Source organism: Peromyscus californicus, unplaced genomic scaffold (genome assembly GCF_007827085.1).
Source record: "Peromyscus californicus insignis strain IS unplaced genomic scaffold, ASM782708v3 Scaffold_5__1_contigs__length_169319896, whole genome shotgun sequence".
Classification (NCBI taxonomy): Eukaryota; Metazoa; Chordata; class Mammalia; order Rodentia; family Cricetidae; genus Peromyscus; species Peromyscus californicus.
The window spans coordinates 76,943,392-76,970,370 of NW_026294573.1; the positions used below are offsets into that span (position 1 = coordinate 76,943,392).

Sequence of the window (26,979 nt, forward strand, 5' to 3'; positions counted from 1 at the left end):
ATTCATGGTTCAGAAAAGGGGAAATTGAGTAACAGGCCTTTAGGATCTGGGCAGAGTGCCCCTAGTTCCTGCTAAGTCTCTCAAAGCCGAACAGAAAGACCGTCCAGCTACTGCAGATGAAAGCCTGGGAGTCAAGCTGTGTCTTGGCTCCACCATAGGTGGAGCCGACCGGTTGGGAGGTGCCAAGTGGCACTCGGTAGCTCGGGGCAGCAATCTGGCGGCTGCAGCTGGAGGCAAGCGCCTCTCTCTGCCTGCGCCCCGCCTCACCCGGACATCCCCGCCCGCGGCAGGTGGGCAGGTGGCAGAACCGGCCCGACCTGCTCCTCTGGCCGAGCCCTGGAGCCCGGAGCCCGGCGGTGGCCAGCGGCGCCATGGAGGCGGACGCGGACCCCGAGGAGCTGGCGCGGCTGCGCTCGGTCTTCGCCGCCTACGACACGAAGGGCTCCGGGCGCCTGGAGCGTGCCGAGTTCGGCGCGCTGTGCGCCGAGCTGCACGTGGCTGAGGCCGAAGCGGAGGCGGTGTTCCTGGGGCTCGACACCGACCGCGATGGTGCCATCACCTTCCCGGAGTTCGCGCGCGGCTTCCGCGGAGCGTTCGGCCGGGACAGTGCGGAGTCCCAGGGCGCCTGGGACGCGGCAGAACCAGAGAGCCCGGGTCCGGCGTGGCGGGACTTCCACGAGCGCCTAGGAGACGAGGCCCGACTCATTCCCAGGTGCGTGGTCCTGCGAGCGCTGGTGGCGGGCTCTATGCAATCGGGATACCCAATCTGTGAGTTGCTTTTTCTGCTCAACAACTGGTGGTGACTTTTCCGAAAAGGAAAAGAGATCTGGTGTTGCTGGTAGGGAAGAAATTCCCTGAGTGAGGTTTGAGCACTTCCTGAAAGGACCCTGGTGACTGACACCTGTAGCCTCCCTCTGAAGCGGCCAAGGCGGGCACACTCTTGGTGGCTCACCTGGCCTGACGGGTCACCCTACTGCTGCTTCCCAGCTGCACTCAGAGGCTAGCCTAGGCATTTTGCCAGCTTGGCATACTATATAAAAGTTGTGCATTTGTTGTTTGCTAAGGCCGAAAACGAAGCTCCAGTACCACTGGATACACAGTCTCATTGATATGCATTACATCACTCGTTTTATTTTAAGGATACCTTGGGAAGTAGGTTTATTTTTTTCCGACTGAACAAGAAAGAATTCTAGAAATTTAAATTCAGGAGCCTCAAGGGCCTTGCCCAGTTAATTAAAGTCAGAAAAATGATCCCAGGACTTCTATGCTGAAAATTGTTTTTATTCAGTAAGTAAAATGAGACAGTCACACCATGACTTTACTTTAATAAGGATAACTGATTGTCAAGTTATTAACTTTATTCTCAATGAGGGGAGGACTACAGGGCGATTTCAGGATCAGACCTTCACTCTCCTCTCGCTACATTTCTGCTTTTCTCTGCAAGTTTTTCAGCTTTGTGTTTATATTTTAGCTGCAGTCTCACTGAGCACTGGATGCTGTTATTAAGACCTGAAAGGCTGCATTTTAAGTGTCAGTTTCTGTATCTAAGACTTAGGTCTCAGAGAAAGGAGGTGTCGTGCTCCTTCAGATTGCTCCACAACACATGCTTTGTCATCCCAGTTTCTCTGGTTGATAAGGGAATTTTGTACAGGGAGGTTGAGTGACTCACTGTGACATTATTTGAGAAACTGGGTGTGAGGGCTAATCCCTTGCATACACGTGGGGGAAAAACAAACTCCACAGTGTCTCACCCGGGGAAGGAGAAAAAAAATTAAACACTGTTGCTGCAGACTATGGCTTTTCTTTAAGCCATCTTTCCAGCACACCTGGTTATTTTTGTTTTTAAATTAACGATTTAAGAACGAAGTAGGGAGAGATACCGTCTGTGTGTAGGTATGATCATGCTCCTTTTTTCCTGATTAGATTTCAGCAGTAGACATATGACACTTAACCTCTCAATGATTATATTGACTTTTCTACAATCAGTTGACAAACCAGGACTTACCTTAACTAGTGGATGATTATCATCATCCTTTCCAAAGGCTGTCAAAGGTCACTAAAGGTATCAGTGTCACCTGACAAACTTCTGTCCTAAGCCCTTCTTACGGAAAGTTAACAAGTACAATGTTTGCCTTTCTGTGTTGTTCACGGGGAGGGGGGAAGAACCAAACTGAGTTGAGCCACCTGATTGTTGCCATGGCAGCAATAAACTGTTTTGGTAAGTTGGAGTGCTGGCACTCTACTTCCTCATACAGTGGTTCACTTTTTTGCTTTCTTCCATCTATTCTTGATTAAAAAACACAACAAAACAACCCCCCACAGCTTTTTGTTATTGAAATTCTGCTGCATTAATATGGGCAAATTCATGTTACAAATGCTTTTGAATGCCCCATAGATGCCAAATACTACCTTAGGCATTGTTTCACACCCCTGGAGAAAAAGAAAAGGAAGGATAACAAGTATCATATAGATATTTCTTTAAATATTTTATTCAATGTCTTAAATATTTCTTTAAATAGTATGTAAAGACCGCTGGGCTATTTGCGGGAAACCACAAATTGTTGACTGCTGTATCTGAGAATTGTCTTTGGGATTAAAAAAATGATTTATTTTATTTTTAGTTATTTGTATCTGTCTGTGGATATGTGCAGGTCTCCTCAGAGACTTCAGGTGTGTTAGAGATAGTTGTGAGCTGCCTGATGTGGGTGCTGGGAACCAAACTCAGTTCCTCTGGAAGAGCAGCCAGTGCTCTTATCTGCTGAGCCATCTCTCTAGCCCCAAAGTCTTGAATTTTCTAATCTTTAAGAAAAATGGTACTTGTTCATTTTACTATGTGACATATTGGGGTTGATTTGATATAAAATACTGTTTTCTTCTGCAGGAATAATGAACATTCCAGGAAGATGTGGCATTCTAGCTTGTTCCCAAACTAATACTCTGTCTTATTTGATGGTGTACATCCCCATGCCTGTCTTAAAACAAAAATACACTAGATACAAGAATGTCCTTCCTATAGAGGTAAAACATGGTAGTGCTGACTAATTTTACATTTCAGCAAATGCTTACTGATTTTACTTTTACAAATGCTTTACATTTAAGCAAAATATTAAGTCATTTTTGGTTTAAACTCCACAATCCACAATAATTTTGAGATTAGAAAAGAAATTAAATTGTACTGTTAAGGAATGTAAATGGCCTTTGTGATGTGGGTTAATACATGCATGAGTTTGTTTCCTCTTAGGAAACTGAGGAACTGTTTCCCTTACATTCTGGAAGTTTGTGTCCTGTAACCTTGCATCTGGCAGATATAAAGATAAAATATGGTCTCATAGCAGTGAAACCAGAACAGAAAGCAGAGTGAAGCAAGCACTTATGAAAGAGTTTAGTAAGGAGAGCGGTGCTAGGTCAAGGGAGGTTCTAGAGGTAGGGAGAGAAATGGCTAGGATGTGATGTCCAGGTATAGAGCAGACTTAGAATGCAGCCTAGAAAATTCCTGGAGCCTGGGTCATTATATTGGCGAAAAGGAGTTTGTTGATTGAGTTCTTGGCTCTTGCATATGTAAAGAGAAATGATCCCAGGCTAGTTTTCACCATTCTTTGGGTAGAGCCCACCATTGCTTTTTAAAGTTCTTATGATATTGGTCCATACTGAATGAAGTAGACACTTCAGGAAGATTCTTGGTTCCTGTTTCGCAGAGAAAGGAATTGACCAGAGATAGGTAGGTAGTAGCAGAAACAGAAACAGTTTATTAGAAAAAGACATACTTCCAGGGGAGGAAGTAAGTGAAGAGCAGAAGCTCAGTGACCGTTATGTAAAGAATTGAGGCTTTTATCTTAGATTTTTCGGGCTTTGGGAGTCATTAGTAAGGTTAAGCTTTCTTGTTCAAGTTGTGTTACATGTCCTTTTTGTTTAAATTGACTGGTTCTTTGACAAATTCATACATTTATATAATACACTCTAGTCACATTATTTCCTCTGACCTGTCTTATCCTCCCCCACTCATTCTCTCGCCCTCCTATCACATCTCCATACCACTTTCAGGTATTTATTTTTGCTTTGTGATCCACTCGGTTTAACCAGGGATACTCATCTGGGAATGGATGTGAAGCTATGGCCTTTTCTGTTTGCTGGGATAAAAATCCAAAAGTAACTTGGGGAGGAAAGGTTCATTTCATCTTACACTTCTTAGGCTACAGTCCATCACTGAGGCAAGTCAGGGAAGGAGCTCAAGGCAGGAGCCTGGAGGCAGTAACTGGACCAGGAGCCACAGAAGAGTGCTGCTTACTGGCTCACTCTACTGGCTTGCTCAGCCTGCTTTCATATACACTTCAAACCCTAGGGGTGACACCCTCCACAGAGGGCTGGGCTCTCCCACATCAATTGCCAGTTAAGAAAATGTCCCACTGTCTTGCCTATAGGCTTGTCTATGGAAGCATTTTCTTCTGTGATTCCCTCTTCTCAGTTAGCTCTGGATTGTGTCAAGTTGACAAAAACAAAAACCAACCAACGTAACAAACAAACAAACAAAAAAACAACAAAAATTAAACCAGGGCAAAAAAAAATTACCAGGACAGTCTCCACCAGAGCTATATCACTGAAGACAATAATGTCTTGTCTCCTTACTCCCCTGCCCCTCCCCCATAACTCTCAACTGTCATTGGTCCCCTAGTCAGAGTGAAGTCCTATAAACCCCTACGAGTCCCTTTGCACCTATGACTATATGTTTACTGGCCAGTATTGTGTAGGAACTATGCTGCTGTGAATTTGAGTGCCATAACCATGTCATGCCCATAAAACACTACTCTGTGACCCATTTTCCTATAGTTAAACTCTTATATTCTTTTGTCTTCTTTTAAGTGTTGTGTACTGAACTTTGGAAGGGGAAATGTTGGTGTCTCATTTAATGCTGAGTACTCAACATTTCGCTTTTCTTAGCACCTTGACCAAGTGTGAATCTACACTAACAACTAGTCACTGCATAGAGAAGCTTCTTTAATCAAGGCTGAGGACAGCACTAATCTATGAATATAAAGATAAATATTTGAGAGGCAGTTTGACAATACGTCCATTTAGCAAAATGTATTTGTGACTTTGGTGGTTTGATTAAGATGTCCCATTATATTGGTCTCTGTATACTTGGTCCTCAGTTGGTGGTGCTGGTTGGGAGGTTTAGGAAGTGTGACCTTGTTGAAGAAGGTATGTCATTGGAGGCAAGCTTTGAGAGTTTGGAGACCCTTGCCATTTTGAGTTTATTCTTGAGGCTTCCTGCTTGGGGTTCAAGATGTGAGTTTTCAGCAGGCTGTTCCAGCTGCCTTGCCTACCTCCTCTGCTCTGACATCATGAACTCTAACCCTCTGAAACCACATGCACAAATAAACTCTTCCATCTATAAAACGTCTTGGGCATGGTGCTCTAGTACAATAGAAAAGTAACAGGAATGATTCAAGACTTTATCTGGGGAAGGAGGAGGGCAGTACTTAGAAAGAGAGGGAGGAAGATAACTGTATTGGTTACTTTTCTATTATAGTGATAAAGCACACCATGACTAAGGCGACTTACAGAAGAAAGTGTGACCTGGACTAGCAGGTTGTTCTTCAGGGACAAGTTCTTAAGGGAGAGGGCTGAGGATGAGAAAATAAAGAAGAAAGTTGTGACCAGGAGATCTTGCATAAGTTGATGGCTTATATCAAGCAAGTTTATTAAGAAATATAGCAACTTCTATACAGTCTTCAGGGGAAAAAAATGGGACAGACTCACAGGAAGCTAATCAAGCAATGCTGTACAAAAGGAACACAGGATCTCAAGTGTATCACCAAATCAGGAACACAATGGCTTTGGAACTGATAACTTCATTCTTATCAGGGGAAAAATTCAGGTTCCCAGGAACTGAAACCGTAACTCCTTTGAGACCCTGGCCCCAGCCCTATTCTAGACATTGCTAAGTCTGCCCCTGGGCAAGAACACCGAACTAGCGTTCTATTTGTTCTTTTATCGAGGCCTCTGAGAAAGACTTGGATCAGCCTGGCTCCCAACAGAAGGGATTATTTGGTTCCAGAGTCTATCATGGCTGCAAAGCAAGCAGCAGAAATGGTAGCCAGGGTAAAAGCTGAGGCCTCTGTCTTGAACCAACCAGAGAAAGGATAACTGGTAATGGTGGGTAAATTTGAAACCACAAAGTTGGTCCTGAGTGACCTACTTTCTCCAGCAAGACCACACCTCTTAAACCTACTCAAACAGTGCTACCAACTGGTATAGCTAGAGTTTTCCTGCCTGGCCCATCGTCAGGACAAATCTCTCTCACCTGCCAGTCCCACAGCCACTCCGACCCGACCAAGTAAACATAGAGACTTATATTGCTTACAAACTGTATGGCCGTGGCAGGCTTCTTGCTAACTGTTCTTACAGCTTAAATTAATCCATTTCCATTAATCTATACCTTGCCACATGTCTCGTGGCTTACCGGCATCTTCACATGCTGTTTGTCATGGTGGCGGCTGGCAGTGTCTCTCTGACTCAGCCTTCCACTTCCCAGAATTCTTCTCCTCCTTGTCCTGCCTACACTTCCTGCCTAACCAATGGCCAATCAGTGTTTTATTTATTGACCAATCAGAGCAACACATTTGACATACAGACCATCCCACAGCAAACTGGGAACCAATTATTCAAATAGCTGATCCTGTAGGGAACTTATCATTCAAACTACTACACAGAACAACAGAAGTAGGTTCGCCCCTAGTGCCTGTCACCTCTCTAGCCGTGGGCCTTTGACCATGTACACAGCTGTTTGAACACTTGGTCTCCAGCTGGGTGTGCTGTTTGAGAAGGTTTAGGGCATTGATTCTTTTATTAGGGATGGGCTTCAGGTCTGATCAGAAATCAGTTGCTGATTCCCTTCAGATAGTTGTGCCATTGTTTCACCAATAAGCGTCTCTTGCAAGCAAGTTGGTATTCTAGACCACGGGGGTAAATCTGGGGAAGACTATTGCTGACTTTTCTCCCCCAGTGGCTGGGATAATGACTTCCTACACTATGAAATCTGTAGAAAGCTTTCAGTTCAGTTCGAGCATGGTTTCTTTGTATTCTGTGACCAAATGTGTGTTGTCTTCAGCAACAGGATCACCCAGTTATGGTGAGCAACCAGGAGCAATGGCCATAACCTCCAAAATTTGAGGGACCCCTGGAGTACCATCTCATTAGCATCATACATCTCCATGGAGACATGTTCATTTTACTGCTATAATGAACGATGGTCACCTTCAGACAGTTTGGAGTGCCTTGCTCTTGAATTGCTTGTGTTATTTCCTTCAACTGTTTGTTTTCACAGGCCTTATTTAGGCATTTGTTCATATCCTCTTTCATAGTATTGGATATTGTTTTTACCATTTCTCTCTTTTTAATTACTTTATTGAAATTTTTTCATGCAATATATTTTGATCATTTCCTCTTCCCTAATTCCTCCCAGATCTTTCCCACCTTCCTACCTACTCAACTTTCTCCCTCTCTCTAAAAAAAACAGAAAAGAAACAAAACAGTAAGAAAAAAATCAAGAAACATAAAAATACTCCATTAAAATAAATGTCAAAATAAACAAACAAAAGATCCATGAGATTAAAAAACAATGTGAAAACAAAGCAAAATAAAACAAAAAGTCCACAAAAATACCACTGGGTTCATTTTGTTTTGGCCAACTACTCATGGACATGGGGCCTTTCCTTGAAGTGTGGCTAATATATTCCGTGAGACTCCATTGGAGAAAACTAATTTTCCTTTTGCCAATGGGTACGTATTGTAGATAGCTTCTTGATTAGGGGTTGGACCCTGTGCCCACATACCACTCTCAGTACTGGGACCCTGTCTAGCAGGTCTTGTCCATGCTGCCACAGTCTCTGAGTTTGTTTGTCAGTCCTGTTGTGTCCAGAAGGCATCGTTTGCTTGGCTCTTACTATCTTTCTGCCTCCTCTTCTTCATGGCTCCCTAGACCTTGAAGGGAGGGATTTGATGAAACCATCCCATTTAGGACTGGATGTTTCAAAGTTGCTCACTCTGTACATTGGCTTGTTGTGCCTCTCTGTGTCAGTCCTCATCTATGTGAAGAAGAAGTTTCTCTGATGTGGGTTGAGCGAGGCACTGATTTATGAGTCTAGCAGTGGGTCATTAAGAGTCATCTTTTTGCTATGTTCCTTTAGTGGAGTAATTGTTGTAGTAGGCTTTCCATTAGGCCCCAGTTACCTGCCAAAGTCTCAAATTCTTGGCCATTTCAGCAGTGTCAGGTAGGGGCTACGTCTTAAAGAGTGGGCCTTAAGTTTAATAAAAAAGTGCTTGTGCCACTATTGTGCCAGTATATCACAGGCAAGTCTCCATTGTAGGTCACAGGGCTTGTAGCTGGGTGATACTGATAATTACCTTTTTCCTCTGGTAACATGCGGTATATTGTATCATGAATGCTCATCAGTTGGGGTGATGCTTCTAGTTAGGCTCCAGTTTGAGTCTATGTCTTTGTCCATATTTATAGTCACTGTCTTGTAATAATTGCTCTAGAAGTAATAATTATCTAGAAGTTGATTTTTTCAGGGAATATTTTAATGAGGTTGCTAGTTTCTGGAGGAGACATGTTGCCTTGTTTATTTATGTTGTTTGACTTTTTGTGATGGGTCTTAGGCATCTAGAATTTTGTTATTGATAGTGTTTTCTGGTCTGGATGTCTAGTCTCACATTTGTTGAGTGCTTGTTTGGATTCTTGTTTACAGTTACTCCATATTGTCAGTTCGTGGTCCAACAAAATTGTGTTTGTTGTTCATTCTTCTGGCCACTGTGCATTGGTGTGGGAATGGGGTGTCAGAAGTCATCTCAGCATGGTTAGGGATAGGTATGAAATCTTAACCCAGGATTAAACCTTCTGTGGGCTTAGAAGATTTCTGTAAATACCTTCAGAAGTTTGTGTGGGGCTTATCAGATTTTGTGGGTGATTCTGGAGTTCATGATCTGGCTCCATGAAATGCTGATGCAGGGCAGGTAGTAGATAGAGTCATCTGCATTGGACTTTCTGATTCTCAGGTAATGAGAGACTTCAACCAAGATGAGGAGCTCCTTTTTGTTCCCATGTCTCAATGTTTTCTCCTGTTTTTCTATCCTACCTCTGCCTCAGGCTGTGTCTGTACACTTCTGTAACCAGAATACTCAAATAAACAGTGACAATCTAAAAGAAAGACTACACGATAAAAAGTCATATTAGTTGCTTAAAATTCAAAATTCAATATTCTAAAAACCTATAGATGTTTGAATAAAAATGAAAATATAAGATTTTGCTGTCTATTTTCTTTTTTTTAAGGTGAAGAAAGATTGAAGGAAGGAGGTGTGGGATTGTGGCTGCTTAGTCATGGCAAGTAGAAAACTATGGCTCAAAAGGTGTCATCCAGTGTGACCTTCATCCATACACTACTTCTTATAGCTATATGTGGCTTGCTTTCTGTGGATGCCACTCGAGGCATAAAAACATTAACAGCCAGAATCTTTCTTTCTCTCTCCTTCTCCTTCCACACCCCCTCTGTGTGTGTATGTATGTATGTGTGTATGTGTGTTGCACACTTCAGCAAAGAGTTAACTGATGTCAAAGGACCGTGCATGCATGCATGCATTACAGCAGAGTAGTCCTAAGATTGGATATAGACTCATATGAGGCTTGAAATTAGGCTTACAGACAGAGCATTTGATTGATTCTGAGTGAAAATGTGAGGGTTTTGTGTTGATGTAAAAGGACAATGCATCACCTCTCTCTTGCAAGGTTACAGTGAGGTGACTTTAGGTTAAAGGTTGCAAACCTGTTATCCAGGTTGGTAGAGTGGCTAAAATTAAAATAGGAACCCTTGAAAACTGAGGTTTGATTCCAGTTCCTGTGGTTAATATAACCATGCCCCAAGAAGCTGGTGAATTTGTTTCTGTGAAGTTAAGCCCCAGACAGCATTCAGTAACGTATGCTACTTTAATATTAGAGTCTTTAGGGAGAAGCAGAACCTGTGTATGAGTAAATATACACTTGTCTACATTTCCTGTTCTGGCCTAGTGAGGAGTCTGGATGATTTTCAAGAACTCACTTGTTATAGAAGCAGGTCCAAACTGCTTGAGTCTGGGTGGAAGGCTGGAGACCCGGAAGGAGACTCTGGGAGGAGTGAAGGTCAACAGTGTGATTCTGTCTTATCTGGAGGTCAGCAGTGTGTGTTAAAGGCTTTGGCTGTTTGGTTGAGGTCCACCTCTCCACTATACGGGCAGAACCTGGTTTATTCAAAACCTGATCATGTGGTGCAGAAATTATGTTTGCTTGCTGTCACTGTGGCAAGATACTGAAAATGAGGTTAGCTAATATACTTTATATAATATGATTTTATTGGAATACTGTTTTCTAACCTGACAAATTTTTCTTATTGTAGTCAGTTTTATAAAATGATTCTATTCAAAGTGTTTCTTAAAAGAATGTTATTTCTGACATATATAAAGATATCCAGGGTAGTGCAGGTGTGTGTAATTCCAGGTGCTCAGGACGGAGGCATCTCAGCCATGTAAACTCTGGATGTCCTTCCCCATGTTTGAGTCTCATTCTCTGTGGAGGAGGGTTGTAGATGTAACCAACCGTCTTATTAAATAAGAAACACAGAACCAATGCAAAGAAGAAAGCCAAGAGATCAGAGCTAAAAGCCTTCCCCATCTGCTGCAGCTAGCCTCTTCAGCCAAGAGAGACCTACTACTTCCTGTGTGTTTGTCTTTATATAGACTTTCTGTTCTGCCTTCTCATTGGTTGTAAACCACATGATCGCCTCGTCACTGCCTGTCTGTACAGACCTCCAGGTCTTCTATGGTTGGTATTGAGATTAAAGGCGTGTGTCTCCAATGCTGGCTGTATCCTTGACCACACAGAGATCTACCTAGCTCTGCCTACCAAGTGCTGGGATTAAAGGTGTGCACCATGAATACCCAACTCCACTATGGCTTACTATTAGCTCTGACCCCCAGGCAACTTTATTTATTAACATACAAATAAAATCACATTTCAGTACAAATAAAATATCACCATAGAGGGTCTTCTTCAGTGTGATCCTGTTCTGCTGTGCTGTTTTCATAGTACTGCTTGTAGTGTTGATAGCTACATAATTATAATTATTACTGTTACTGTGATTATTAAATTAAAATTTGCAGACATTAGCAGTTGACTGCTCTCTGCAGATGAGACTGTTTTTGACTAAAGAGCACTCCTGTTGAAGTGTAATTGCAGAAGGAATGAGCATGCTTTTAGCACTTTTTTTCTTTTGGTCTGAAAACCTGTGGTGACATGTACATGCACGGGGACCCCTGGTTGCCACTGTGGCAGTCTTTGCTGTCCTTCAAAGTCCTTTTTTGATAAACACTTACTTATTTTAACTTCTGTAAGACAAGACTGGTTAAGGAAAGTGTCTTCACTTATTATTCTTAGGTTTAATCATACATAGATTCTTCAAAATTGTTGATACCTTAGGTTTATTCTACTCTGTTATGGAATATAACTGAATATAAATCAAATCAGTGAAAAATAAGGAGACCCATCAAAACATCAGTTGAGATATGTTCAATTTTAAAGACTGAACTTCAGAATTAAATTTCATCAACAAGCTCCCCTCATTAGTATGTTTAGTTCTTTACTCTCCTTTTGTTTCCAATTTGCTCAAGATTTTAAAATTGATTAATGCTTTTCAACTACTTTTGAAAAAAAATATAATAAAGCTTAGGAGACTCTACAGAAATAGATGCTATCTGAGCTGGGTTACTGGTTTATTCTTCAGAGATGCAAATAGGTCCCAAACAAAGGTCAGTCCAGTGACTAAAAAAGGGTCACACTTTGATCCTATTATTGTGTGTGAAGAGTAAAAACTCTGTGAGTCTGTGTTCTCTTTAGGTAGAATATCCAGACCGCCTGGTCACAACTTGTACAGCATCACCTCCAGGTACATTTCTACTTCACAGAGATCTTGTCTTCATTAGTAATTTTGTTAATTGGATGCATTTATGGGGTAAAGCCTGCTAACTTAGAACACATAAAACATATGTATAGTATATAATGATCAAATCATGCAGTTAATAATTCAGTCTCCTTAAATATTAGAAGAGTTGGTCAACACTCAGGGGTGTGATAATTTTAACACCTGCATGCTCTGTGTGCTGATCAAATTAGAGAGAGCATTTCCATCTTCTTTTCTTTTCTTTTTTTCTTTTTTTTTTTTTGGTTTTTCGAGACAGGGTTTCTCTGTGTAGCTTTGCGCCTTTCCTGGAACTCACTTGGTAGCCCAGGCTGGCCTCGAATTCACAGAGATCCGCCTGGCTCTGCCTCCCGAGTGCTGGGATTAAAGGCGTGCACCACCACTGCCCGGCCCCATCTTCTTTTCATTCCTTTGTGTTGGGAGCCTTCACGTTCCTCTTTTCAGGTTACTCACAAATTCCCTAACAGTTTGTCCTGAGCTATAATCTCCTGTTTTGCTATAGAACATTAGAAATATCCACTTTTATCTCTGTGAGTACCAGTTTTTCAACCATCTTCTGGCACTCACTTTTTGCACCCTCCTCAACCTGTGTTTATTATAATACTATCCATAATATCAGGGGTTTTTAATGAACCTAGATGTCCATCAATCCCTAGCTAATGTAAAAATATGATATGTATATGTAGTGGAATACTATCAATTTATGAAAATGAATGCAGTCCTGTCTTTTGAAAAATAAGGATACAGATAAAGACTATATGTTTCCCCATTGATTTCTTAATTTACTAAAAATATTTTATTTATTATTATTATTATTATTATTGTGTGTGTGTGTGTGTGTGTGTGTGTGTGTGTGTGTGTGTGTGTGTGTGTAGGTGAGAGGAACCATAGCAGCATTTTTCATGAGGTTGGATGTTTCCCTTTGGCATAATGAACTTCTGAACACTTTGCTTTAATTCCATTCAGTGGATGGAAAAGATAGATCCATTTTGGAATTAGCACACATTTGGAACGAGTTTTTGAAACATTTTATGCCTCCAGAAAACAAGCTCATTGACTTCTGTGAAGTTTTGTCTCTTTCTGGAGAGCACATTAATAGTTTTCACCTCATTCTTTGCATCTGTACAAGAACATCTGAAACGAGAAATGTATGGAATCAAGAGTGGCAGTCCCTTGATCTTGTGGAATAGTCATACTTTGTAGGGAGTTTATCAGTGAACCTCTAAGACTTAGATAATATTGCTTCTTCAGATTTACATCTCTACTTTTCATGTCATTAAAGATACCACCACAGGACACTGTTGTGGAGAATAACTGAGGTTTTGACTCAGGTTTTGTTTTAAAATGCACATTTTTTTTTCCCCTGGGAGTCTTCAGACATAGCAAAAATATGGAAAGAGTAGTTTCTATATAGCACACATCTGCTTTCCCTTCTATTCATCCTGCTTGGACATAATATGTTCCATTTGATGAGTGATATTCATCTGTCTGTTATTATTGACTAAGTCTATTGTTTTTCTAGCTGTCCTCAATGACCCTTTTTGGTACCAGCATTACCTCCATGATTTAGTTAATCACTCCATCCTCTTCTTTGTTATTACAGTAAAGCTGATGAACAGTTAGGACTTTATCATTTTTTTGGAAAAAGGGAAGTTTGATGATGCTATTTATCTATTTATTTATTTTTATTAAAAGATTGTCTTGGTTAGAGTTTCTATTCCTGAGACAAAACACCATGACCAAAAAGCAAGTTGGGGAGAAAGAGTTACTTGGGCTTACACTTTAGCATTGCTGTTCATCACTGAAGGAAGTCAGGACAAGAACTCAAACAGGTCAGGATTCCAGAGGCAAAAGCTGATGTAGAGGCCATGCAGGGGTGTTGCTTACTGGCTTGCTTCCCAGGGTTTGCTGAGCCCACCTTCTTTCTTATAGAATTCAGGACCAGCAGCCCAGGGATGGCACTACCCACCATGGGCTGGATCCTCCCCCATTGATCACTATATGAGAAAATGCCTTACAGCTGGATCTCAAGGAGGCATTTCCTCAACTGAGACTAATTCCTCTGATGACTCTAACTCATGTCAAGTTGACACACAAAACCAGCCAGTAAAGAGATTAAACCTTTTGTTTGTTTTAGTTAGTCTTTTGGTGTTAGAAGGGTTTATTGCAGAATATAAATGCGTTACCACTTAATTAAAACATAACTTGTAAATTTAAACAGTGTGAGTACTGTTTAAATTTACTGAATCACTGAAGGCAGAGCACTGAATACTCAGTTGCTCAGGGTCAGGACAGCCTCTTCCTGCCCTCTGTACTTGATGCCTATAATGCCCTGAAGGAGCTGTCTGTCTCCTTCTGTTGTTTAAATCTAGTTATCTGATTAACCAGGAGCAGGAAACAGAATATTTACATTGTGAACTTCAGTAAAGGCTTGACTGTGCAGCACACCTAAGTGCCAGTTCTGCTGTTAAACCCACTGTCCCACTGTGTGGTTGAGGGAGCTGAAGTAAGAGAGGTTAGGTGTTGGCTCTTGCTTATAAAGCTATGGTGGTGGAGGATGAATTCAAGTCTCACTGGGCTCTATTGCACATGCTGCATACTGTTCATCATGACGTCAGAAGATATCAGTGCCTCCTCTAAAACTGTAGCATATTGCCTTCTGTTTTTTCTATTTTACTGTTTTCATTGGCAAACTCCCCAATACTAAAGTCAGTGTTTTTGAATAGGAAGTCATTTACAATCTGAATTCTTCCTACTTGAGTGACTCTAGTTAATTTTCTTATCTTCCAGTAACTTTGCATATTAAATTTTTTTGGAGAATGAGGCCCAGATAAGTACTTAGGTATTTAAAATGTGTCACAACACATCTGGAATTTTAACTGCCAGAGATATATCTGGGCAGGGGGCCCTGGATGAGACCCTGGTTTAATACAAAACAAAGCCAGGAAAACCCAACTCCCTGGAGTGGCTCATCTTGGTGGGCCAGGTAATTAATGATCTTTGTGTTTATATTAATTTCTGCTTCAAACAGAACTATGTGAAGGTAGGTATACTGATTGTTTTTGTGGTTCAACTTGAAACAAGCTAGTCAGTCATCAGAGAGGAAGGAGCTTCAGCTGAAGAAATGCCTCCATGAGATAAAGCTGTAAGGCATTTTCTCATTTAGTGATCAATGAGGGAGGTCCCAGCTGATTGTGGGTGGTACCATCCCTGGGCTGCTAGTCCTGGGTTCTATATGAAGGTGGGTTGAGCAAGCCAGGGGAAGCAAGCCAGTAGGCAGCACCTCTCCACAACCTCTGCGTCAGCTCCTGCCTCCAGGATCTTGCCCTGTTTGAGTTCCTGTCTTGACATCCTTCAGTGATAAACAACAATGTTGAAGTGTAAGCCAATTGAACCTTTTCCTCCCTGACTTGCTTTTTGGTCACTGTGTTTGGTTGCAGCAGTAGAAACCCTAAGACAATGGCAGTATTCAACAGACTATTCTGATCATGCTGTCTCTCCACTGCTTCTTTCAGTGGCTTCTGGTACTCTTAGAACTATATCCTCCATCTCCATCTTTGGGATGCATTCTGGCCATGTGTGCTCTGGTTCCTGCTAACTCCTCCATTCCTTATTTGATGCTGAAGGATGGACATCTCTCTTGCCTCCACACTCTTTCCCTGAAGCATTGGACTCTTACTCTTCTCTAGAGGGATGAGGTACTTTTTTCTTTCTGTGATGTAAAGACCTTATTCCTGCTTGGAGAACAACACTCTGGAACCAAACAGACTGAGCTGGAAACTTTTTTTTCTTTATTTTTTGAGAACATATCATATAAAACCCAGTCTGGCTCCTAACTAGTTATATAGTCCAGGATGCTTCGACTTTCTGATCCTATTTTAACCTCCTGAGTGTTGGGATTGTTGGTGTGTGTTACCACATCCAGTTTATGTGGTGCTGAGGATTGAACCCATAACTTTGTACACCTTCGACAAGTCCCTGACATAAGAAGTAGGGTAGATGAGGATCCAGGCCATTCTTATATAATAGTTGATTGTGTAGCATACACATTTTCTATCAGTGGTGGATTTTTTTTTTTATAATCTATGTATATATCTCACTGTAAATTATTCCTAGAACTTTGTTTAAGGCATGAATCAGAAAATAATCCAACGGGATTCATGTCACTATAATTTGTTCCCACTTTAGACATTTACAGAAAGTGAAGGACCTGTTGAGACTTCAGCAATGGAATGTTTCACTGTTATGCAGTTAGCTGGAAAATAAGGACTCCAGAGAATGATTTCTCTGACAGATTACTACCACATAGTATATTTTTAGATTTTTGTACCCCACTAGTATAAGTGATACAAGTAAAGACATGAATTGTCCTGTTCTGTAATGAAGTTACTTAGGATGATCTCATAGAAGAAGAGTTTTTTGTTGTTCATTTACTATTCTCTAATAATGTGGATCATTCTTACAACCAGTATTTGTCCTGAGCTCTAATGGGAGGAGGGATGACAGGTTTGAGTATCTTAAATCATCATATAAAGTGACTTACTATTATGAATTTATTAATAATGCTTGAACAGTTTTTTGTTTTTGTTTTGTTTTGTTTTGTTTTTTTTTGAGACAGGGTTTCTCTGTGTAGCATTGCACCTTTCCTGGAACTCACTTGGTAGCCCAGGCTGGCCTCGAACTCACAGAGATCTGCCTGGCTGGGATTAAAGGCATGCACCACCACCGCTCGGCACTTGAACAGCTTTTAAGAATCAAGATTAGCTTCTGAATGGATTGAGCAATGGATTTCTTTATTTAGAAGAAATGGTCCTAAGAAATTTAAAGCAACAGGGGCATATATTTGGCTATGCCTAATTAAGCAGCATAGTTAATTTGTAACTCATGTCATACAGTGTTTCAAAGTTCTATTGATTAATTTTGAATCCCATTTCTTCTGCCAAAAGTTCAGGTATTTAGCAGAATTGAGAAGCAGTAGGAGGTTAGTGGTTAATTATGAGGTCTCTAGCACAAAACAGAATTTCAATTCTGTCATTTAATCTCTGTGTCCTTGGGTCTTATGGGATGCCCAGGCATTTGTAGCATCAAGCACCACACTTAGTTTAAACAACAGGACATTCTCATAATTATAGATTCTAAAATTTGACACCAGGGGACCAGTAGGGTCAGTTTGTCCTGAGCCTTTATTCTGGTCTTAGAACTGCCGTCTTCCCTTAAGTCTTCATGCAGTCTTCTCTTTATATATGTCTGTATCTAAATCTTCTCTTTCTATAAGATCACTAGTAAGACTGGGTTAGAATTCATCATAATTATCTCATTTGAACTTAATTCCTTCCTTAAAGACTCTTAAGTATAATTATAACTAGAATCTGAATTCCTGGTAGTAGGGTTTTAATACATGAATTTGGGGCATTGGGACCATGATTTAATCTCATAACAGGCCCCTATCTCTGCCTGATTTGTAAAATGAGTTAATAGAATACTTTTTGTGGGTGTTGTGAACATTCCAATAGAAGATGTACTCAAGTTATGTGGCAATAAATTGGGGTCTGGTGAGTAGGCATAAAGAGACCCACTTCTGCACCATAGCCAAAGCTTCTCTTGATTGATGGGCTGCATCCTTTGACATCGACATCAGAGACCCTGAAGAGACCATGGCTTCCCTTCTGGCACAAGTGGAGAGCCAGGCTTTCTGCTGTTATCACACTATGTGGCTGGGTAGGACAGTAGCAGAGTCTTTTTTTTTCCTCTGAAGAACATTTATTCTAATTCTTCCTGCTTGCCTTTCTACTTTGCTGCATTCCTGCCTGTTGTAGATAATGGTAGCTTTGTAGAAAGAAGGCAGAGATTAATTACCCCTCAGATAAGCTTTATTAGAAGAATTTCAGCATCACATCCTGTAGTAGAAGGACACACATTCAGGTCCAGATAAGAGCTTCATTATGAGAGACAGCTGTCAAGGATAGTGTTGATTGGATCCTGAAGGGACAGAGCCTTCATTTCTCCTCAGGTCTAAAGAACAAAGAGAATTACAGCACAGTGGGATCTTGAAGGAAAAGGTAGACCTTTGGGTCCAAAGAACAAAAGGGGAGTTCTTGCTTTCACAGGATTTCAAGGGCAGGTGGGGAGATGGATAAGTTCCATACCATGTAATCCAGCCTAGATGTATAAGTCACAAGATGCTGATAAAGTAAAGTAATAATGCAAGCTTGTCTTGGGTCTAGGAGCAGATGGTCTGCAGCTGCCCTAGGGAGAGAATGAACTCTGTGAGAACTGTAAGGTCACTGAACACCTTGTACTCAGCCCTGTCTAGGGAGAGAGCCTGTAACCTGACCCAGTGTTCCTGTCTCTCCCCCGCCACCAATCAACCTTCAGTCCTTGTACTTCTTTTGTTTCCTTTTAACTAAAATAATAATATTTTACAATTTAGCTAGAATGGCCTTGATTGAACTCATGATCCTCCTGCATTAGCTTCCAAAGTTGTTCTTCTGACCTCTGTGAGCACCAGGCATGCATGGGTGAGAGCAAAACATTCATATACATAAAATAATAAATAAGAACATCTAAAACAAACATGAAAACAGACTGCCCTTGAGAGACTCTAGCCAAAATGAATGGAGAAGATGGTGTGAGTTCTGTGTTCAGGGTATTTGAATGATCTGTGTCCATCACACCATTGTCTATGCATGGGTACTGTGGATGGTTGTGAAAGGATTATGAGCTTCCTGGTTTCTTGTCCTGCCCAGTGTTTCTTGTGTAAGACGTGCACATCAAGAGTAATCTCTCCATATTAGGGTCAGGAGACAGTAGATCTTTCACAGTGTTGAGAGAGTGACTATCAAATCACAGGGGAAGATCATCAAGTATAAGAAATAACCAAGTGCTGCTGATGATTATTCAATAATACAGTGTATATGAAAGGATCTACCTTTTTTTGAGGACTACCTATTCCTAGCATTTTTAATCTTGATGAAAACTGATAATTCTTTCAGGTTGGTGTTGTGATAAGTTATTTCAGACCTAAGAAGTTACCTATTTTTCCAAACCCTGGTGTATCTTTTAGCTGGTATATATGTTATTTCCTTACAAAAGAATTCCTGTTACTGTCATGTGTTCTCACAGTCACAGTTCATGTAAAATTACAACACTCCTTGCTCTGTAGTGGAATAAGAAGTAGGATAGATTGCAGTGTCCCTCATGTACCATGTCAAAGGATACCAGCACACAGCCTATCTGTTGAGAAAAATGTTGGTACTGGTAGAAAGTCGAATGATTATTAAATCCACCCAGAGTATGTGTCTTAGGGTTACTATTGCTGTGATGAAGCATTGTGACTAAAGGCAAATTGGGCAAGAAAGGGTTTATTTCACTTACAGTACCATATAACAGTTCATCATCAAAAGCAGTGAGGTCAGGAACTTAAGCAGGGCTGGAATGTGGAGGGAGGAGCTGATGCAGAGACAGTGGAGAGGTGCTACTTACTGTCTTTCTCTGCATGGCTTGCTCATCCTGCTTTCTTATACAATCCAGGACCACCTGCCCAGGGGTGGTCCCACCCACAATGGGCTGGACCCTTCCACAAAAACTGCTAAGGAAATGCTTTACAGGCTTTCCTACAGCCAGACCGTACTGAGTCATTTTCTCAATTGAGGGCCCCTCCTCTCCAGTGACTGTAGCTTGTGTCAACTTGACAAAATTAGCCAGCACAATATGTATTTCTATAAAGATGTAAAAGGGTGATTTACATAAAAGCCACATTCACTTCCACTTAGGGAATTAGCTGATGATCTCTGAGGCTGGAATGCCACTAGCTGTCCAACCACTCTTTTCTTCTACTAGGTAATGAAATAGATGATAGCTCTAGGCCATAGATTGCTTCAGAATGGAGGCTGACTGTCAAATAAATAAATAGAAAGATAGATAGGTAGAAAGAAAGAAAGAAAGAAAGAAAGAAAGAAAGAAAGAAAGAAAGATATGAAGCATTATCGGAGGGCTGGAACTTGGAGCCTCATCCCTGACTCTGGGGAATAAAAAAGGGCTGAAAATTTAGTTTGACCTTTGGTCATAAGGGTGTGCTTAGGGAACTTCTGGGTCTGTGAATACATCAAAGTATTCACACTTTGGCAGCATAAGTGACATAGCCAAGGCATGAAAATTCTGTGGCCCCTCTATACCCTTTCCATTTTGCTGTTCTTTATAATAAGCTGTTAAAAGAAAGTAAATATTTTCCTGAGTTCCATGAGCCATTTTAATATACTCATGGGAACTGCTGATTTGTAGCTGGTTAGTTCCAAATAGGCATCACTTGGACAGGTGACTGGTGCCTGAAGTGGGGCAAAATTGTAGATTAGAGCTCCAGCCAGGGAGCTTGTGCCAACTTTCAGTAGTTATTAATTCAATAAAAAAATTTTAACATCTAATTGGTGTCTGAAAAACAGAAAATTGATTGGTATGAGAAAGCTCCAAATTTTTAGTATTTGAAGAACCAGGAAGGAAAAAAAATGTGTGAATGTATCCACAAATGTGAATTTGCCTGAAGTAATTTTGACTGACCACAAAATAATAGGTATATCCATTCTAAGTTCAAAGATTAACACACATCTTGCTAGGGATTGGAGAAGCAGAATTTGGTAACCAATTCACTTTTCTTTAAAGTTCATTACTATCCAATTTTTAGCAAGTAAAATGAATAATTCTTCATTCTAAGTCCCTTTCCTTGCATTTGCCCTGGATTTCCCACTTGACGTCTTCTGACATGGAGAACACAAAAGGCTCTCTGCCTTCTCTGTTGTCTTTATTCCAGATCCGTCTACGGATTCTAAAATCCTTCTTGTTTCTTTTTTAGTTGTCTATCTCATCCCTATACATTTTCTATTTTACTTTTAAACTGATACCATTTAATTTTAATATTTTTGGCAGAAAAGAACAAGTTAGTACCCTGTACCAGAACATCAATCTTGTGGAGCCAAGATTAATCCAGCCGTATGAACATGTGATAAGAAACTTTCTCCGTGAGATCAAACTCCAGAGCACAGAAATGGAAAACCTGGCCATTGCAGTGAAGAGGTATCAATCTGCTTTTTTCCTGAGGACACACAGAGTCCTTTTACTTGTTCTGTGACCAGGGTTGTAAAGGAACTGACTAGCAGTCATGTTATGATACAAGTGGTCTTTCTGAACTTTTGGAATCCAAAACATTCTAGAATATTCCACACAGGGTAAGTTGTGTTAGGTAGTAATTGCAGGGTCAAACAGGAATCTTTTGGTTGGTCATTGCCATCCTATGTTGTCAACTCCTAAAAATTGACAATTCCATCCTGAAAAATTCAGATTGTGTCTTCTTCCCAGCCATTTGACCCAAACAGGAAACTTCACTAAAGGAAACTTGACCAAAACAGAGGTAGGCAGACTCTGAAGCCAAGCTAGGTAAAGACCTTGCCAGCAGATTTCCTGTGCTTTCCAAGTCTCAGTCCTGAGTTTTCAAAAGAGTGATAAAGATGCACTCTTTGGGGTCATGAGTTCCAGTACACGACATCTTGGGTAGAATACAAGATTTTTCCTAGCAGATAATTTTATCTCTGGAACAGTAAGAGACTGATTAGAAACAGTTTCTGAAATTGATCCTTCTGACTTTAACTTTAGCCTATACGATTGTGAAGTTTAGAAAATAGAATTTTAAAATTATATCTAATAGTCTATTGCCATAAAGTTTTTTCCTTTGTCTAGTTTTGTCACTCAGTTATGGCAATAAGATGTTCACATTTGTGGACAGTCTCCCAGAAATTTGCTGTCTTTAGCTATTTTTTTCCTCAGCCTAATATTTAATCTATTTCAGTTGTTTAATGTCATTTTACACCCAAATAGTCATGTTGGCAACCTTAGTTTATCACATAGAAGGACTGGGAAATATCATGGAGAATACTAACCTCATCTATACAATGTGAAGCCTGAAGCTGATGAGTTTTGAATTTCTTTTTACATTTTTCAATCTAAGTATACAATGAACTTTTTGAATTTCAGAGCTCAAGACAAGGCAGCCATTCAACTGAGTGAGCTGGAAGAGGAAATGGATCAGAGGATTCATGCAGTAGAAAATGAGACCCGGAAAGATGTGAGTTTGTGGACTGGTCATTTATTCATTTGGCAGATCTTTAGGGAGCACCTTTTATTGTGGCGCTCTGGGCACATCTCTTGGTGACAAAGCTTGGGGACAGTAGGCTTTACTACTTAGTACCCTGTATCAAAATAGCAACCTTCTAGATTTGGAGCAGAGAAAGGATTTTTATAACCAGAAGTGTTTTGTGGCCTTAAGTTAAAGAGATACAGAGATTGTAATCAAGTACACTGAGGACATGCCTCTCCAGTACTAATAATGCTCATGTGAGTGGGAGAGGAGTCAGCTTACATGCAAGGGCAGAGGTCTCTTTGAAATGCATGGCATGGAGTGGAGGACTGGAGTCAGATTTGGTGAGAAGATGGCTGAACATCTACCTGTATGTTGTTCTCACTACCAGACTTTAAATCTTGATTGCAGTTAATTTAAAATTCTGTCTCCTAACTGTGGTGTTTTCTGATGGAATCTTATTGTTACTGGGATTCTTAAGTGGAAAGTTACATGATATCTTTAGTGATTTCCTCAGGAGAGGTGTGTTTTTCAGTATAAAATGTTTGGGCAGTTGATGTTTGCTGAAAGCAGAAAATATACATATTTTCTTTGAGTAGGTAATATTGGGATTTAAAATTCTATTTTTGTGTTGAGAGGCAATGAAAGTGCAGTGCCCAGTGCTGGCATCAAGCAGACAGAAGTCTCTGTCCTGACTTGGCCCTTACCCAGGCCAGGTGGCACTTGTAAAGTAATCTCTCCTGTGAGTCTTTGCTCTGCCACCTGCCAGCCTCAAGGAGGGTTAGTCATGGTGATGTATGTAAAGTACTGAGAAGCGTTGCCTTTGATAGGCACAACCATGGCTGTTACTTTCTTTTTCTGTGCCTTCTTTGTTTCCTTTCAGATAATTTATCTTACTTGTCTTTACCACACACATAGATCCCTTTGAGTATCTTTATTGTCCTATCTCTTTAAAAATATTTTTATTAATTCTTTGAGAATTTCATACAATGTATTTTGATTATATTCACCACTCCTCAGCTCCTCCCAGATCTATTGGCCTTTCTCTACCGGCTCTGCTGCATGTTATTCTCATTTTCTTTTAAGCTCATGTTTGCCCAGTTTGTGCTACCCAAATTCTTGCTGGGCCAATTGTTATTATAGCTCACAGAGTTCACATCTGAGTGAGACTGATGATTACTTTTTGACTCTGGTAGTGTTCATAGCACCTTCCACAGTCTGATCAGTGTTCATTTGTATGTGTTTAAATCTACTTATTCTAGTACTGTTAAAAGCAGCAATGGTTTGTTCATTTTGTACTGAACACACTTGTGCTTTGCCAAAGCCAGCTAGTTGTGTTTGTGTAAGCTTCTTCTTTTGTCCTGGCTCTGCTCTGCCCCTGGGTCGGTAATGCACTGTGTCCACAGCTGTTGTTTCATAGCGAGTCTTGAAGTCCAGTGGTTTCAGTCCTTGATTTCATTCCTCTATAGAGTTGCTTTGCCTGTTTAATTTTTCCATAGAATCAACATATTGATATTTAAAAGCAAATCTAAAACAACATTCTGCTGTGGGTTTGACTATGCAGTCATTTGTAGGTTAAGGTAGGATATTGACATTGTAACAGCACTGAGTACTCTAATCTATAAATGAACCATTCTCTAGTTCTCCCTTCTCAGAAGTGTTTAATAGTCTTCAGTGTGCAGATGCTACATATGATTTGCTTCTAATTGTTCTATTTTGATGGTATTGAAAATTATATATGTATATATTGAATATTGTACTGGATATATATATATATATATATATATATATATATATATATATTCAGTAACTTCTGATGTATTCTAGTAGTTTTTTGGGGTTGATAATAGCAAAATCTATGAATAAAGACAATTTTTTTGTTTTGTTTTTTGAGACAGAGTTTCTCTGTGTAGTTTTGGTGCCTGTCCTGGATCTCGCTCTGCTCTGTAGACCAGGCTGGCCTCAAACTCACAGAGATCTACCTGGCTCTTCCTTGTGAGTGCTGGGATTAAAGGCATGTACCACTGCCACCTAGAATGAATAACGGCAATTTTAATTCTCTTCTGGATAACGCTTTCTTGTTTTACGGTCTATGATATATTATATTCCATCTGTAATGATGAATTCCATTTGCTAAATTTTTATTATATATGTGTCTGTGATGCATAATTACAGCTCATTGAGAGATAATTATTTAGTTTTGTGATGCTGGGAATGATCTGCAATATTTATCAGAGCAGAACTGACCCCTTTTATGGATTCATGTTTGGGTACATAGGAGGTAAGCAGCTCAGTTCACTGTCCAGTTAGGCAGTATTTTATCATACCGTTTATCATTCCAGGGACTGATAGTTTATGGTAAGGCCCTGGAACCATTAGGAGTTAGGCATTATTTTTTTATAAAAAAAAAAAATCACAAAGCTGTTGGGTTAGGTGCCTAGCAATTGGGGTCTGGTTACTGCAAGTGGGGGATTTTGCTTTTTATATTTTGGCCTTTTTTTTGGTCAATGACATCATTTTTATTAAGAAAATATGAAAAGATAGTGAACAGCAATTATTAATGTCTATCACTGATTAATTTTTTCCTTAATGTACTTCAGTGTTTTCTGAGATTTTCTGCATTAAACATCAATTTTATTACTTTTAAAAAAGTTTAAAATAAATATAATTACATCATATACCCCTTTCTCTTTTTCTCTGCCAAACTCCTATCATGTCCTCAACCTTCATTTCCTTTCAAATTCCTCTTTAATTGTTACTGTTACATGTATGTGCATTTATATATAAATACAACATGCTGAGTCTGCTTAGTGTTGCTCATGTGTATACAGGCTTGTATGTATACAGATTTTTGGGCTGACTGCTTGGTATTAGGTAACAGTTAAAGGTCTCATCCCCAAGGAAGACTAATTCTCTCCTTCATCATTCCTTAGTAGTTTTTTGTCTAGAGTTTTGTTTTTTTTGTCTCCCCTCCATCTTAGCATGCTTATTCGTGTTGTCCTTGTTCCAGTTTTGTTCAGGTCATGATGGTGTTTCGATATCATGGGTGTAGCTTCTCTGTCTTTCTAGGAGATACACTCTCTCAGCAGATTTTCCATTCTTCTGGCTTTTACAATATTTCTTTTCTCTCTTTCGTGATGATCCCTATAGCTGGAAGTTTCTCTGGTCCTACCCAGACACTGGTTGGAATGAATCTCTACCACCCATGTCTGCTTGGTCCCAAGTAAACACACAGAGGCTTATATTATTTGCACACTGTATGGCCTATGGGTCAGGCTTCTTGCTAGCTAGCTCTTAAAACTTAACTCAGCTACTTTCTATTAATTTATATATTGCCACGTGGCTTCATGGCTTACTGTTACTTTCACATCTTGCTTCTGGTGGCTTGCAGCATCTGCCTCACTCTCCTTTCTTCCCCTGTCTCTCCAGTTTGAATGTACTGCCTAACATTATTCTGCCTCATCATTGGCCAAACAGCTTTATTTATCAACAGATCAGAGCAACATATATTCACACTGTACAGAAAGAGATCCCACTTCAGACATCCCACATCAGATCCCTGAGCTGTACATTCATGAGTTGTGCTTTATGTGTATCCATTGTGACTGGGCACTTCACAGTTGATTGTTCTCTGTATTTTGACCATTTGTGGTTTTCCACACTGGTCTTCAGTTGCAAGGAGATGCTTCTTTGATGTGGGGGAGTGGGGTTGGGGTGTGAGGGAAAACAGTAGCTACACTTATTTTTGGCTGTTAGGATGAGTATTTAGAATGCAGTTAGGAATTATGCTGGTTTAGTAAAGTGGTAAAAAGGTTCTCTTCTAAGGTTCATGACCTCACTAGCCATGGGTAGTTGGATAAGTCTCCAGTACGAAACATGATTTTCCTGCTGTTGAGTGGCCTATAAGTACAATTAGACAGCTGTTGGTTACCACCAACAAATTTGTGCCACAATTGTACCCTTAGAGATAACATGCCATGCTGGTCATGTTTGTGGTATATAAGCTCACAGTTGAGTAGGACTTTGGTTGCATCTCTTCCTTGGCAGCTTCTATAGCAATATCTGGTATTATGAAAGTTATTCCATTCTATCAAGTTCAGTGTAACTGGATTTATGTTGAGGTCTTTGATCCACTTGGACTTAAGTTTTGTGCATGGTGACAGGTATGGATCTATTTGCAGCCTTCTACATGTTGACATCCAGTTATGCCAGCACCATTTGTTGAAGATGCTTTCTTTTTTCCATGGTACAGTTTTGGCTTCTTTGTCAAAAATCAGATGTTCATAGGTATGTGGATTAATAATAAGGGTCTTCAATTCAATTCAGTTCCACCACAAAAAATGTTATTCCCCAGGGAAAAGATTTTTGGATTATAGGCCCATACAAAGTATATGACATCTTCAGTAATAAGGACTTACATAAAACTCTGAGAGGAAACCAAGGGCAGCACAATAGCCCATATTGTTTTTGGAGTCTCTTGGACTCCCCTAACTTGAAAGAGGGTTTTTCATTCCTGGTATTGAGGATTTTGTTAATTCATGGCTCTTGTGGAGAGCATTGTAAGCCCAAGTGACATATTGAAGATTTAAGTTTTATATGTATACATATGCATCTATATGTATTATATGTCCTTTTTGATAAATAAAGGCTAATGATTCTTATGTTTTCCCTCCAAAAGTTGTAGTGTTATTTTGCCTCCCTCTTTCCTACTGTATTGACTTTCTTTCTCTTCTTCAATTAAAGCCTCCACCATTTTTCCCATTTTCCCATTTATGTCACTTGTAGATTGCTATTCCCCTCTCTAGTACCAACTCCTGCCCTCTTGGTACATTTTTACTTTCCTAGTTTCTGTGA

At 40.2% G+C, this 26,979-nt stretch overlaps 1 protein-coding gene across 1 annotated transcript in view; it reads left to right on the forward strand.

Moving 5' to 3' along the window:
• The first annotated feature begins 291 nt into the window (after nt 1–291).
• Nucleotides 292–26,979, forward strand: part of Rasef (RAS and EF-hand domain containing) — a 71,932-nt gene continuing 45,244 nt past the window's right edge. Inside the window, exons 1-3 of the mRNA XM_052716796.1 lie at nt 292–712; nt 20,922–21,068; nt 22,023–22,113. Of these exons, the coding sequence (XP_052572756.1) occupies nt 372–712; nt 20,922–21,068; nt 22,023–22,113 (579 nt within the window). The 5' untranslated portion in view covers nt 292–371. The remainder of the gene's footprint in view (nt 713–20,921; nt 21,069–22,022; nt 22,114–26,979) is intronic.